This window comes from Protopterus annectens, chromosome 3.part0 (assembly GCF_019279795.1).
Source record: "Protopterus annectens isolate FY-2018-M chromosome 3.part0, PAN1.0, whole genome shotgun sequence".
NCBI classification, from domain to species: domain Eukaryota; kingdom Metazoa; phylum Chordata; order Ceratodontiformes; family Protopteridae; genus Protopterus; species Protopterus annectens.
In genome coordinates, this window is record NC_056731.1 from 45,673,809 (window position 1) to 45,690,011 (window position 16,203).

The 16,203-nt window shown below is 43.9% G+C and overlaps 1 protein-coding gene across 1 annotated transcript in view; it reads right to left on the minus strand.

The window, feature by feature from the left end:
• The window catches only part of MLLT10 (MLLT10 histone lysine methyltransferase DOT1L cofactor), a 2,165,838-nt gene that overhangs the window by 597,088 nt on the left and 1,552,547 nt on the right, over window positions 1-16,203 (minus strand). Inside the window, exon 6 of the mRNA XM_044065494.1 lies at window positions 12,751-12,929. Coding sequence (XP_043921429.1) covers window positions 12,751-12,929 — 179 coding nt within the window. The remainder of the gene's footprint in view (window positions 1-12,750; window positions 12,930-16,203) is intronic.

Consider the following 16,203-nt stretch of genomic DNA (forward strand, 5'->3'; position numbering starts at 1 on the left):
TAAGTTTATGCTGTCTAAGGAAGGAAGTGGAGTAGCCAAGCAGCGAGTCTGAGAGTTCGGAGGGATGGATGAGGCTGTCCCGACTGATGAGTCAATAGGTCTGGAGCTGGGTCCAGGATCCAAGGCCCATCCACCGCATATTTCCGAAGGAAGGGGAACCAAACTTGACGGGGCCAGAGTGGTGCTATCAAAATCATGCTGCTTCCCGCGTAGATTGCCTTCTGAATCACTCTTGGCAAGAGACGGACCGGAGGAAAGGTGTAGAGCAGACCGGAGGGCCAATCGTGGACTAGAGCATCCCTGGGCAGCTCCCCTTGAGGAGGGATTAGAGTGAAATAATTTCTGCACTTCGCATTGAGGGGACTGGCAAAGAGGTCGCAGCAGGGAAGACCCCACTTGGAGAATATCTGAGCCGCCACTCGATCGTTCAGGGACCACTCGTGAGGCATCAGAATAGCTCTGCTCAGCATGTCTCCAATCACGTTGGACTTCCCCAGAATGTGCGTTGCCACTAGAAAGCACTGGGAAGCGATAGCCCAGCTCCACACTCTCATGGCTTCCCTGCAAAGGGGATAGGACTTGGTTCCCCCCTGTTTGTTCAGATACCAGACAACCGACATATTGTCGGAAAGAATTGCAATAGTTCCCTGGGGAAGAAAGCTGTGGAGTGCCTGCAACGCTAGAAGCACTGCTCTCATCTCCAGAACATTGATAATCAAGTGAGTCTCGTGATCTTGCCACGTACCTTGAACCGTCCTGCCCAGGTAATGTCCCCCCCACCCCATCTGGGAGGTGTCCGTGGTTACTGTGGCAACGGGGGACAGGGGGATGAGCGATCTTCCTTGATTCAGATTGGAGGGGAGAAGCCACCAACGAAGATCTTGTCTGCATCTCTCCGTAATGAAAACCGGATGGAACAAGGGCAGATCCTGATATGACCACTGGGCGAAAGGAGCCATTTAAGTATTCGCATGTGCAACCTGGCAAGAGGGACTAGAAGGATGGTAGCCGCCATTGTTCCCAACAACTGCAGAACTGTTCTGGCTTGAGCTTTTCTGCAGGGTAATAAGGCCAGAACTTGAGCCTGTAACACCTTTATTCTGTCTAATGGTAGGAATGCTCGCATCTCTACAGAGTCTAGCTCTGCGCCGATAAAGGCAACACGCTGTGATGGCAGCAATACAGATTTTGCCCAATTGAAGGTAATTCCTAACAGATGTCCCCATTTAAAGGTGGTTCTCATGGCTTGAAGAAGTAGATGCCTGGTGGGGGCGGTGAGGAGCCAGTCATCTAGATAAGGAAACACCTGGAATCCTAGACGTCTCAGGTGAGCCGTCACCACTGCCAAACACTTGGTAAACACCCTGGGGGCTGTGGTGAAACCAAAGGGCAGGCCCGGAATTGGAAATGACTGGCTCCCAGCCGGAAGCGTAAATGATGCCTGGAGGCCTTGTTTATCTTGATGTGATAAATAGGTGTCCTTGAGATCTATGGAGCACATCCATACTCCTTTCTCCAGCAAGGAGAGAATGGATTGTAATGTAACCATTCGGAACTTGGACTTTTTCACAAAGCGGTTTAAACGGCTGAGATCCAGAATGGGTCTCAAGTCCCCTGTACTTTTCGGCACCAAAAATAATCTTGAGTAAGTTCCTGATCCGATCTGGTCTGCGGGGACTGATTGGATGGCTCCTTTTCTTATCAGCTTTGAGATTTCTAGTGCTGCTTGATCCCGTTGACTGGGTGGAACGTCCGGGATTCTTTTTGATGGTGGGGGAGAACGGATGAAGGGAATGGTATAACCTCCGGCGATGATTCGAAGCACCCATTGATCCTGAGTGATGGATTCCCAGGCCTGAAGATGCTCCGAAAAGCGACCCCCGACTGGCTCCAGAGACGCACAATCGGGTAATCCCTCAGGGATGCTGGAAGGAGGAGCCACAAAAGGATTCGTGGTTTCCTGTATTGCGGGGGCCTCCGCCGCCTCTGGGTCGACGTCTTCCGGAGTAATTTCCCCCTCTTCTGCCTCAGGAGGGGAGTTCATTCTGATGGGCAAGGGAAGACTTTTGAGACTTTCTGAACCACATTTCCCCCCCCACTCTCAGCCTTGGGATAAGGTCTAGTGGGGAGAGAAAAACGGGCCCCAACGGCAAAGTCTTGCCCTCCTGCTCACATCTCGTGAGGGTGTCTTTCACTTTGGGTCCAAAAAGGGAGGACCCGTCGAAAGGGGCGTCCGTGAAAGAAGACTTGAAAGCCTCCGCAAAATTACACAAGTAATTTAGCGACCGCAAAGTAAAGGTCGCTGAAGACAGGGTACGCTTCCCATACCTATCCATGCTCCTAGACTCCTTATTAAGAGGATGGATGGAAGTAGAAGCCTCTGCCACGTCCTGCTGAGTGGCAGACACCACCACCATGGCATCCACAGGAAATCCCTTGGTCAAAAAATCTTTTCCAGGAGGTGCTGATAGGAATTTATTGGGGCGGCTAGGAACTGGCTCCACAGAGACAGTGTGTTCCCACACCCTTCGACAAATAAGATCCAATAATTCATCGAAGGGTGGAGACACCCAAGAGGCGGAAGGCTGGGCTCCGAAGGCCTTGAGGAAGACTGACTCCTCCTCAGAAGGGTTTTTGGATGGCCAGTCGCCTCGCTTTCTCAAGATCTCCAGGATATCGGAGAACGAGACATCATCAGAGGACGACTTTGGGAACCCTTCTGCATCATTGAGGTCGGTGTCCAAGGTGACAGACTCATCTGGGGAGTCCAGGTGCTTCCTCTTACAAAGCTTCTTTCTGGGAGGCTCTTCAGGCACGGACTCTGAAGGGCCTTCAGAAAGCAGGGGACCACACATGGAGGTATTCTCAGGACTTGGAGCCCCACTGTCCAGAGATAGAGGGTCGCCAGAAACTCTAGTCGTAGTGTCCAGGGAGGGAGATGCCGATTCAGGTGAAGTCACTAAGGACTTGGCCAGTGCGCTCCTCATAGCTTCGAAGGCGGGTCCCCCCAAATCAGAGGAAAGGCCCGTCTCAGAAACCATGACCGGATTCGGGGTTCCCCTAGCCGAAGCACCAAGGGGGAGACTTGGAACCGAAGTCAGTAGTCCCGATGTATCACCCTCTGGCCCGACTGAGGACCCCCGAGTACCGAAACCTGCAGAAGGAATAGAGAAGTTTGGAGCTGAGGCCAGAACCGAAAGACTGGTGGGAGGTCTCGGAACTGACCCAAGGACATCACTCGACTCAGCACTCTCCGACTCCAACAACACCAAGGATGTCGGAGGAGGAAGGAATGGAACCGATACTGTGGTGGTCTCTGGAGCCGACTTGGCTGGAGCCGAAAATAATTTAGATAACACTGGCGACTGTAGGAGTCTCTGGATCACCCTATCTACGTCCGAATCAGATAACCTGGAGGACCTGGAGGAGACAGAAGGGGGTCGAGAAACCTTTCCCATCGGATCCGAGACACGACTAGGAGAACGGTTCCGAATCGGCTCCAAGATGATCGGAGCCGAAGCAGGCTCGAGAAGCACCGAAACCTCCTTTGACGCCGAAAGCTGTGGAACTGAAGAAGCCGGCTCCGAAATGGAAAGTATTACCTGCGGCTCTGAAACCAATGGAACCGAGACAGTGGACCCTGCTGCAGACCCTGAATCCTGCGGCTCCGAGACCAATGGAGCTGAGGAAGGAGACACAGCTTTAGACCCCATAGCCAACGGCTCCGAGACCAGTGGAGCCGAGGAAGGGGACATCGACCTGGATCTTTTCTCCGGCGGCTCCGAAAAAGAGGACGGAGCCGGGGACTTCTTTTTCGACTTAGCCCTGGACTTTTCAGAGGGAGAAGAAACAGCTTCCTCAAAGGAGGGTTTAATTAAACCCTTCAGGATAAGTTTATTTTTTCTCTCCTGCAAAACTATCGAAGAGAAAGCATGACAGGCACTGCAAGATTCTTGCAAGTGTTTGGCGCCAAGGCAGTATACGCAAATCGCGTGACCGTCTGTCAAAGACATTTTATAACTACACCTTGCACATTTTTTAAAGCCCGATGGCTTATGTTCTTTATCTTTGGTAGACATGATACACAAACACAAGTTAAACACTGGGGGGGGCGCGGCTCTAAGTTAAACGCCAAGACACAAGATAGGGCAAAGGCCCTCTAAAACGGGCCTAGCCCGCCAAACATCACCACACAACAAGAATCAACAATCCCACTCAAACAAGTCAATTACCATAACGTAGCTATGAAAATAGTTTTTGAATATAAATTCTCCTACAGAAAACTGCTATGAGATATCACAATTCACAAAAGAGGGTACTTAGCCACAGCCAAGTTGAGACCACGTCGATACTCCAAGAGCGGCAAACGAGATCTGGGGTTTTGGGAGTGGTGCATCCTGGGTTATAGGGTTGGCCCAGCCAATGAGAGACTTCATGCTAGTTAGAACGGCCGAATCGGAGCCAATTCTTGGCTCCGAGCCCATCAGTATTGAATGCAGGCGAGATAGGATCACATTACATCTGTAGTTATGAGCAATGTACAAAGTTTACATAGTGACAATTCAAATAGAGAGACCAGGATGAAAGGTTGGGGTGCCTCAGATGTTTTACAGGGAGAAATAGAGTTCAGGTTTTCTAAAGTGATGTAGTATAGTGGAGGATGACGGGTCAAAAGGGGGATTAAGGAGCAGGGGAAATGGGGGAGGAGCTTACCCTGGGGTGTTACAAAGAGCAGAGCCACAAGGTGGGTTTTTATAAGCTTTTTGAACTGTTTAGTTGTGGGTGTAGTGATTAGAGAATTTGGCAAGGTATTCCAAATTTGGAAATGTAGTTGCAGTTGAGAGTTTCACCTGCTTCGTTTTTTGCTTTGGTGACTTGGAGAAGTTTATCTAACTAAGTAATCTAACTTTTGCTTTCATAAATATTAGAAGCATAAGAAATAAAACTATTAAACTACATGCCTGGATTATCCAACAAGTCTGATATCCTTGCTATAACTGAAACATAGCTTAAACCCAACAAAAGTTTCTTAAAAATAACACCCCCCAGCTATATCATCCGTTATGATCGTATAAGGAGGAAAGGTGGTGGCATTGCATTTAATATTTATCAATCACCTCATTTCCTCCTACAACAAACCAATACTAACATTCAATTCAGCAGAGCACCTTATTACTTTCTTAAAAATAAACAAATATGCATTGCTGCCCTTTACATTCCTCCTGGTGACAACACAACTACACTGGAAGATACTCTACATTAGATATCCATAACAATTCCACAAGAAAAAATATTACAAGGTGATGTCAGTATTAAATGGTTGGGCATAACCTCCAACTTCCCCTACATCCAACACTAACTTGTACGGTTTTACAGACCTAATTTATAGTCCCACACATTATAAGCAATACATCAAATTCCTTATTAGACTGGATCCTAGTATCAGACCCTAGCAAATTCACCACCACAGGTACAATGTCAGGCTCTCTCAATGACCATCTCCCAGTCTATACAACCAGACATCTCACACATCCACTTAAACAGCATGTTTATGAAACAACACACAACCTGTCCAAGTTTAACAGAGAAATATTCATTACTACCCTATCATCTATTAACTGGACCATCCTAAAAATCCTACCCTTAGATGATGTTGTAAATGAACTCAATACAACTTTCCTAAATATCCTAAAACAGCTTTGCACGGAAGAGACTAGAAACAAATAATGCAATTTGGCTACACAAAAAAAGGTTAGAATGCTAATGCACACTAGAGAAAAAGTGTGGAAAATGGCAAAAATATAAAAGTCCATATCATCTCAAACTTCAGAATGCTTCCCAACCCTACTGAAAGCAAATAAGTGAAGACATACATTTAAGAACAACAAGCTATCACGAGAGCTCAGCCCCCAAAGTTAGAACTGGCTGTTCTTTGGATTACACTCTCAGATATTTCACACTTACAAGTTTAATCAGAAAGACTGCGAAATATCTGTCAAATTATCTCCCAGTAAAAGACTCTCTCTCTCTTTATATGAAAGACATGTTACTTAAATTATTACAGTTTACTTCAGTTCACTTTTAAGCAAGGTGAGCAAATCTATGTCTGTAGCATCCAACCCATAATGTAAAGAATTTTTGTTCAAAAACAAATCAATTGTGTTTATTAAATGATCACAAAAGTCTACATACTATATGTTTACCAAGGAGTTTATTCCACCCTTTGCTACATCTTTGCTGAACCAAAATCTTCTATACTTCAGTATGGATAAGTTAAGATTCTTTACCCATTCCTTATGCTTCTGAATCATTTTGCATACATACTCTGCATCTGCTCATTACATAACATGCCTGTGTTCACACAAGGAACATAAGCATCCACAACTGCTTGTTTTTTATTACTAAGGTAAAACAATGGACAGTAAATTTCAGGTTCTCTGAAGGTAATAGAAGTACAGTTGTGTACACTTAATATAAATGTAGATGTTCGAGTGTATTTACTGTTGCAGTCATCACACATGGGTTATCTGCTTGCAGGTAGCCCTCAGTAGGCCCGAATATCAGAGTTTTGGGATTTCTGCATCGGATGCTGTCACCTCTTCCATGACGTCAGGTCATCAGGGGTATAAAACGTGCAGCCGATGCCATTACATCAGATTTTCTTGCCCCAGATGTCAGGAGCCCCCAAAATAGGAAGCAATCACATGGTTTGGAACACCTCCAGTAAAAAGTAAATACCATTTCCATAAGATATGGCCAAAAGAGAGGACAGGTAGAAACGATTGAAAAGACAGGGGGCTGGAGGGAGGGTAACCTGAAGATAATGAAGGGTTCCACAGCCATAAGGGCCAGTAACTCAGACACTCTTCTTGCTGAAGTGATGGCTAGCAATAAGGCTGTTTTCCAAGAGAGGAATTTTAACTCTGCTGTAGCAGCAGGCTCAAAAGGGGGGAGCGTGAGCTTCTCTAATACAAAGTTAAGGTCCAAGGCAGAAGTGGGAGCTCTCCTTGGGAGTCTTAAATTGTTAGCTCCTCTCAGGAACTGTTTGATCAGACGGTGAGAGAAGAGGGGTGGCTCAGTATTGTAATGAGCTGAGATGGCAGAGGCATGAATCTTAACTGATGAGAAGGATAGGCCTTTGTGGACCAGCTCTGCTAGGTAATCTAGGATTTGAGGTAAGGTGGGGAACGGCTGTGTCCTTTCCTTGAGACTGGTTCCAAGAACAGTATCTTTTCCACTTTTCTGAATAGGATTTCCTTGTACTAGTCCTCTTGGCCTCAAGAATAACATCTAGCACCTGTTTGCTGAGGGTTGTTGATGATGTATTCAGGGAATAAGCCAGGCTGCCAGGTTCAGGTTTTGCAGCTGAGGATGCAAAATCTGTCCCTCCTGCTGGGATAGCAGAGAGGGAGTCTGACATAGGTGCCAAGGTGTCACTGCTGTCAGACTGCGTAGGAGTTGGTACCAGTGCTGGCGTGGCCAGTCTGGTGCAATAAGGATAGTCCTTGCCCTGTCCTGTTTGATCTTGAGTAGTACTTTTGGAATGAGGGGCAGAGGGGAAAAGGCATAGATTGAGAGGTTTTCCCATGCAAAGGCTAGGGCATCCACTTTCCAAGCTTGGCTGTGGGGATTTCTTGCGCACAATTTGCTTAGTTGATGGTTTTGGGGGGACGCAAAGAGGTCCACCTCCAATGTCTCCCCCACCTGTGTATTAGAGGTCTGAATGAGTTGGGTTCCAGTTTCCACTCGTGTGGGTCTATTAGATTTCTGCTTAAGTCGTCTGCAAGTGAATTTTGTTTGCCTGCCAGGAATTGAGCTTGCAGGTGCACTTGGTTACTTAAGGCCGTGTTCCACAGAGCCATGGCTAACCTGCAGAGTGGGTAGGAGTGGGTTCCTCCCTGCTTGTTTATGTACCACATAACTGTGGTGTTAACTGTTTTTATCAGGAGTTGTCCTGGCAGGATAAGGTATTTGAAGGCTGTCAGTGCATTCTGTATGGCTAATTTTTCTTTTTGATTGATATGCAGGTGAATTTGTCCTGGGCTCCATTTGCCTTGAATGCATTTGCCTGCCATGTGAGCCCCCCATGCATAGTCTGATGTGTCTGTTGTTTGGGTGGCAGGGGGTTGAGAGAAAGGGAGTCCCTTGTGGTTGCAAGCCTCTGCCCACCAAAGGAACTCTATTCTTAGGCAAGGAATGATAGGAATCACTGTTTCCAGTCCTGAGAATGTTGACATCAGAGACTTTTTAGGTACCACTGAAGTTTCCTCATATGCAGTCTTGCACATGGAATTAGTAGAATGCATGAGGCCATGAACCTTAGGGCTTGCAGTATTTTTCTTGCAGATAGCTGGGTTTGGGTGGCCAGTAGTTTTAAGTAAGTTGTCAAATAAACCTGCTTTTCTGGAGTGAGGAATGCCAACTGGGAAGTTGTGTTCAAGCTTGCTCCCAGGAATACAATCTTTTGGTTAGGTACCAGATGTGATTTCTTTTCATTGATGGAATACCCCAGATAAGTTAGGAGTCTCTTTACAAACATCAGGTGCTGAAGTAGCAATTCCTGACTGTCTGCCTGAATCAGGCAATCGTCCAAGTATGGGTAAATTTGAATATTTCTCTGCCTGCAGTAAGCAATGGTTGGAGCCAGACACTTTGTGAATACCCTGGGTGCAGTAGATAAGCCAAAGGGAAGTGCAGACAACTGCTGTCAGACTGTGTAGGAGTTGGTACCTGTGCTGGCATGGCCAGTCTGGTGCAATAAGGATAGTCCTTGGCCTGTCCTGTTTGATCTTGAGTAGTACTTTTGGAATGAGGGGCAGATGGGGAAAGGCATAGATTGAGAGATTTTCCCATGCAAAGGCTGGGGCATCCACTTTCCAAGCTTGGCTGTGGGGATTTCTGGTGCAAAATTTGCTTAATTGATGGTTTTGGGGGGACGCGAAGAGGTCCACCTCCAGTGTCTCCCCCACTTGTGTATTAGAGGTCTGAATGAGTTGGGTTCCAGTTTCCACTCGTGTGGGTCTATTAGATTTCTGCTTAAGTCATCTGCAAGTGAATTTTGTTTGCCTGGCAGGAATTGAGCTTGCAGGTACACTTGGTTACTTAAGGCTGTGTTCCACAGAGCCATGGCTAACCTGCAGAGTGGGTAGGAGTGGGTTCCTCCCTGCTTGTTTATGTACCACATAACTGTGGTGTTGTCTGTTTTTATCAGGAGTTGTCCTGGCAGGATAAGGTATTTGAAGGCTGTCAGTGCATTCTGTACAGCTAACATTTCTTTTTGATTGATATGCAAGTGAATTTGTCCTGGGCTCCATTTGCCTTGAATGCATTTGCCTGCCATGTGAGCCCCCCCCCCCCCCCCCGCATAGTCTGATGTGTCTGTTGTCAGGGTTTGGGTGGCGGGGGGTTGAGAGAAAGGGAGTCCCTTCTTGTGGTTGCAAGCCTCTGCCCACCAAAGGAACTCTGTTCTTAGGCAAGGAATGATAGGAATCACTGTTTCCAGTCCTGAGAATGTTGACATCACAGACTTTTTAGGTACCACTGAAGTTTCCTCATATGCAGTCTTGCACATGGAATTAGTAAAATGCATGAGGCCATGAACCTTAGGGCTTGCAGTATTTTTCTTGCAGATAGCTGGGTTTGGGTGGCCAGTAGTTTTAAGTAAGTTGTCAAATAAACCTACCTTTCTGGAGTGAGGAATGCCAACTGGGAAGGTGTGCTCAAGCTTGTTCCCACGAATACAATCTTTTGGTTGGGTACCAGATGTGATTTCTTTTCATTGATGGTATACCCCAGAGAAGTTAGGAGTCTCTTTACAAACATCAGGTGCTGAAGTAGCAATTCCTGACTGTCCGCTTGAATCAGGCAATCGTCCAAGTATGGGTAAATTTGAACATTTCTCTGTCTGTAGTAAGCAATGGTTGGAGCCAGGCATTTTGTGAATACCTGGGCGCAGTAGATAAGCCAAAGGGAAGTGCAGATAAGCTTCCTTTAAGTCTAGGGTGACTTGCCAGGAGTCCTTGGCTGGCATAGGAAGGAGCTGCTGGAGTGCAAGCATTTTGAATTTTGGTACCACCAGGAAGGTGTTGAGAGTTGACAGATCCAGAATAGGGCACCAAGAATATTCTTTCCTGGGCACCAGGAACAGTCTGGAGTAGAAACCCTGTCCCTTTGCTCTGTTGGAACAGGCTGAATAGCCCTGATACTGAGAAGAGAAAGTATTTGCTTTTGGGCCTCTGCCCACTGGTTTGGAGGAAGTTCTGGCAATCCACTTGGGGTTGACAGAGAGTGAAATAGAATCTGTATCCCTGGGATACAATGTTTAAGACCCATCGGTCCTGGGTAATATACTCCCGGTTTTTTGCATGCAAGGCGAGTTTTCCCCCTAGGGCTGCAAGTACTTGGGCATGACTGGGAAGGATTAATGACAAGTCATTGTGAACTTTGTACATAAGGGGGTGACTTACCACTCCCGGTTTTTGAGGAGGGAGCACTCCATTGTTTAGATCTGTGCGTACCCTGAGAGTGTAGTCTTTGTGGTCTGTTGCCCCTGGGTTTGGGCTGAGAAGGTCTGGGAGGGACTGGAAAAGACCAGTTTTTTGAAGGCCAATGCCTACTGAATCTAGGTGGCAGTAACTGTAAGAAATCTTTAACAGTTTGCATAGATTTAGCTTTTTCCTCCATCTTTTTAAGAACTACTTCTGCGTCTGAGCAAACAAACATTCTTGGTTTAATGCAGCATCTAGTAATTTTGCTTTGACATGGTCTGGCAAGATTTGTTCAGCCAAACATGCCTTCTCAGAACAGACCCAGTGAAAGTAGCCCTGCAAGATGCTTCTAAGGCATCAAAACCATACTGCAAAGTATGTTTACCAACTTGGTTTGCAGAATGCATTAAGTCTTTATTTTCTGCACAATCAGGAATCAACAACATTTTGTGTTTAATTTGATCCATAATATGCTGCTGGTACTTCAACATGTGCAATTGGCAATTTAAAGCCCTGATGGCAAGAGTTGCAGAGGTATATACCTTCTTATCCCATCTGTCTAGAGCCCTAGAATCCCTGTCTGAAGGGGTAGGGTTTTTGGCTGTAGAAGCCTTAATACCTTTAAGTCCCTGGGAAATGGTCTCTGAATCCACAGTGGGATTTTTAGAGAGAAATTTGAGAGAGTCAGGTCCTCTCTGTAGTACCTGTCAGGCTTTCTAGGAGCTGGTGGTAAAGTATCAGGGGTAAGGCTGGATTCCATGAATACATCTACAATATCCAGGACAGGGGGTATAGCTAGAGGCAAGTCTAAAAATTCCCTGAGTCTCTTTTTGGACTGTGGGTAGTCCTGGCATTCTCAGCAGAAATGCTGTCTTAGGGTATTGCAAGGTTTCACTGAAAGAAAAGTCCTCTGGGGTGGGGGGGGGGGGGCAGAGGGAATGGAATCCTCTGCATCTGAATCCTCATAGGTAGATAAGGGTATGTCCTGGTAATCACAGGGGTCAGAGTCATCAGACTCATGGTCTGAAAAATCAGAAGAAAAATCAATTCTTTGTCTTTTAGAGGGGAAGGCTGGCTTCCCCTAAACTAATAAGGTCTTCAACCATTCTAAGCATTTGTTTCTGTGGCATGGGAGCTTGAGAATGCGCTTTGGTCGTCGGTTTCCTAGGCGTAGTGCGAACTCTGTGCCTCAGAAATTTGGTAGTTTTAGTCATTAACGAAGTAGTCAGTTTAATATGAACATTGGAAGGTCTGAATACAGCCTCAGAAGCTGGTGCATGCACAGTGGCTCCAGACCCATCCAAGACAGAGACATCTATAGGTTCTACAGTCGAAGAAGCATCTCGTGGCATACCGGACTCAGAATGGGTCTCAGTAGAGGCCTGCAAATCTGTAGAAGTGGGTAACAGGGGCTGCAAAAGCACCTCACTGAGTACCGGCGGACTGGCAACTAGCTTAACAGAAGCATAGTCAGCAGTTTTGGACCTATGCGGTCTGTCTCTTTATCTTTGCCTTTTTTCAGATCATCGGTAGTCGGATGGTTTACTGAAGCCATTTCAGAATACGGAGAACGACAGCGAAAGAATTGAGACAAAAATAGCCCGACAAAGAATAGTTCGGGCATTGAACAAGGCACAAAACTGACAGCGAGGGACGATGTGGTCTGGGCCTAAACAGGTGATGCAGTAAGAATGAAAATCTCTGTGAGGTATTTGCTTCCCACAGGCAAGACAATCGTTAACTTTTCCTGACATCAGTTAGAGCAAGAAAATAGGATCCCCAATGGGGTACTTAGCTTTAGAAGACTTCAGGTTTGAAACTTGAAAAATGAAAATTTCAGGTAGCTGCAAACTGCTCCTGCTTCAGGCTCCCACGCGGCAAGAAAAGCTGATGTAATGGCATCGGCTGCATGTTTTTTACCCCTGACGAGGCGAGGAAGGAAGAGGTGACAGCCTCAGAAGCAGAAATCCAAAGACTCTGGTATTCGGGCCGACTGAGGGCTACCTGCAGGCAGATAACCCAAGTGTGATGACTGCAACAGTGAAACACTAAGAACATCTTTAGATACACTTGCTTAGTTCAACTATTTAATTTCTTTTGAAAATATAATTCCTGGATATTTGTATATTTTTGTTTCGATACTAATCAGACTGCAAAGTTCCTTTGTGGTTATATTATTCCTACAGAAAACACTGTGCTCTGAAAATCAACTTAGTGCTCTGCTACATCTTCACGATTCAACCCTAAGTGAAATATTCCTTACCTGAGTTGTAGATGCAACAGTAGTCACAGGAGCAGTGCCTGGCAATAATGATGTTGCTGCCTGCTGCAAATGGGATACACCTTGAAGAGATGCATTTGACGGAGAAAGTGGGGTACTGCAACTTGAACTACAGACTGCAGTTGGCAGAGGTGCTGCCACATCACTACTGGTATAAACACCTATAAAATACACAACAATAAGACACAGTTGCATATATCATTTAGAGAGAGATTACAGTTTTATTACACAAACACTTGCATTTTTATAAAAATAATACAAAATATATATATATATATATATATATATATATATATATATATATGCATACACAGACACACACACACACAATTTTATTCAAAGGCTACAGTCATACAGATTTTAATTTACGACGACTCTGCATGGTGAATACAACAAGAAACGTGGTAATAGTGTAGCGATACAGTCTGACTCCAAATAAAAGGTAGTGAACAGCAAGCAAAGGGAAAAACAATTTACATAAATTCACAATAGAAATTGTTAGAAGTCAGCACTCATTCTGAAACAGCACAGTACCATGAGTAGCTGGGAACAAGGCTGCATGAAATCACCAACTAGGAATCCTGATATGATAGCCACAGCCACAGTAAAGATTACTTGGTGTTCTGTTGCACAGAAAGTGCACTACATATTACTTTACAGCATACTTCTCAACTGTACAGATTTTCACAGAATGCCCACATTTTTCACTTATATTTTTGTCTATTCTTCAAAGAATTTGTGATTTTCTGGCAAATCAATAAAGATTAACGTCACTAAATGCTGACATTTGAATTTCAGACTTTGTATCCCTCAGAAAATGAATGCTAACACAAACCATTATTCTAGCAACTCCCTAAATTTATAACAACGATATTTAAAAGCTGTCCCTATTTTGGGGCTCGTCTCCCCACTAGTTTAAATTTTGTCCATGTTCTTATGTTAAGAGGTTGAGAGGTATGATTTACACTCCAACTTAATTTTTTGCTTTACTATAGAACTTACTTCCTAATCACTTGTATATACATTTAAGTGAAATAAGCTCATTAACACAATGTTACAATTAAAAAGAAACCGTGATATGATCTGTACTTGCTGATCAGGCCAAACATTGTTTTACATGTTGCTGATCCACTGCCAAACCATTAGAAAAAGGCCACACAGAGACCATGTACAACCTACTACCAGATGATTCAGAGTATTAGGTACAATCAGGACTAAAACAGTCCCAAATTAAATCAAAAGCTGCCTGGAAGGAAGCAGCAACAAAATACTAGGTCTGATCATGCCTTACACTGTAGAATATCAAACCCCAAATTGCAGGATAGCAAATCACGATGGAAATAGCAAGTTTATGCAAAAACAGTGCAGCAAAGTTACAGCAATACTGCAGGACCTAGTAGACACTGGGAACGCCAACACACAGTGAATTAAATGGTTCATCTTAACCAGCAACTCATAATGTAGAATGTCAAATAAACAACGTCTCATCTAAAAGGACTTTCAGCATAACACCCAAGTATTCAAAAGTGAATAGTTTATGAATTTCACAGAACATGTCTTAGGTAAACAGCTGTTACCATCCTGGACTTACATGTCAGACATTAACTCAAATAATGGCCTTTTCTGCTTCCAGACATCCATTTTCTAAATGGTCGATCTTCACGACAATCACAACGGTAGGAAGCTGAATAGGGAGAATCATATTTCCTATTCTCAGTAACAGTCCCAGCTTATCCAAAGAGGCAGTTGGAGGGAGTGGATAGCTACTACAAATGTGCTCTAATACAACACAGTACAGTTGTCCAAGATGAACTTACCATAACAGTAGATGCGCGAATGTTTACTGCTGCAGTAGCCTCAGCTATATGGGTTATATCCTGCCGAGAATATAACAGCTGGCAAGCTTCCAAAGCTTCAAGGGAACCTTTCACATACCCAAAATGTCAAGCAGCTAGAGCTGAGCTGACTAAAAAACAACTTTGGGCAAGAAGCCCATCAGAGCTTTACCGTCAGCAGAGACAGGGAGGCTGAGTCCTTTTTTTTTTTTTTTTTTGAAAATCTTTTTATTTTATTATCTTATAGACAAACAATACAAACCACAGAAGATCACTGTACAAACATCAACAAAAACTATATACAACTATACATTGCCCATATCATTCACAATATATACAACAGATAATACATTAAGGAGATATAATACAAAAATAAAAAGTGTTTCAGGTTAAAAGACAATCAAAGAATACATTCCAAAAATTTTCAGAACAGAACTTGTGATTACCTTTATAAAAGAGATACTTTTGTGCCCTAATATGCCTAATTATCAATTCCTTTAGACCTTCCCATGTTAGTGCAGCTTGGCACTTCCAATGCAATGAGATATAATATTTGATACATATGACAATTGAAATCACCACCTTGAGCTGAGCTTTAGTAATATTATCAGGAGGGATATGTAATAAAGCAAATTGCCAAGAAAGTGTTGATTTTTCGTATCCCATTTTCTCCAGAATAACTTTAAGGGCACACCATAGTCTGTACACACATTTGCAACTCCAGAAAATGTGATATATATCGGCTACTTGATCCTTACAAAATGGACACAGAGAAGACGAGTTGGGATGAATTTTATTAATGATTGCAGGTGTTAAATACGCATTATTGGTGATCATGAGTTGCGTATAAAATAATTTTTAAAAGGGATATATTTAATACTTGATTTGAAAGCCTCTTTCATTAGTGCGGGAGTTATACTCGGGTCCTTATCTGACCAGAATTTAGAAAATACTGGCAAATTGTTAGATCTGATAGAGATTAATAACTTATATACATTGGAAGTCATTTTCTTTTTTAGCAGAAGAAGTTTCCAAATAACCTTGGCAATTTCGATATTTTCTCTAGATAAGTCAGGATGATCATAGTATGGATTCAATAGTTCAAAGATTTGTCTAGTTATTAAAGTATATTTATTGGATAAATTAAAGGTTTGCCTGATCTCGGATAACTTCAGATGTTTGACTAAGAAAAAGTCTGCCATGCACTTATCCTTAATAAGGGGGAAATTGTCCAGATTTATCAAGTTACCATTTAGAGTTAAATTGGGATTTAGATGTATTGGTTGGAGGGAAATGAACGCCTGTAAAAGTTTTAGCGAAGACAATAGTTTATGAAATCTGAGAACGTTATATTTCAGGCCATAAAAGATTTTATATTTGTCTAGACTAACTTTGCTCAAGAAAGGTAAGGCGGATGGATTGAATTTAAGGGATCTAATATAATTGAAGTAAAGTAATACCCAGTTAGGGTGCCAGGCATCTGAGGTATTAATATAGTTTGCTATCTTAATAATTCTACTACTTTGAATAATATCATAGTAAAGTTTGAAGTCAGGAAGAGAAATACCACACAAATCCTTCGGGTAAGTAAGTTTAGAAT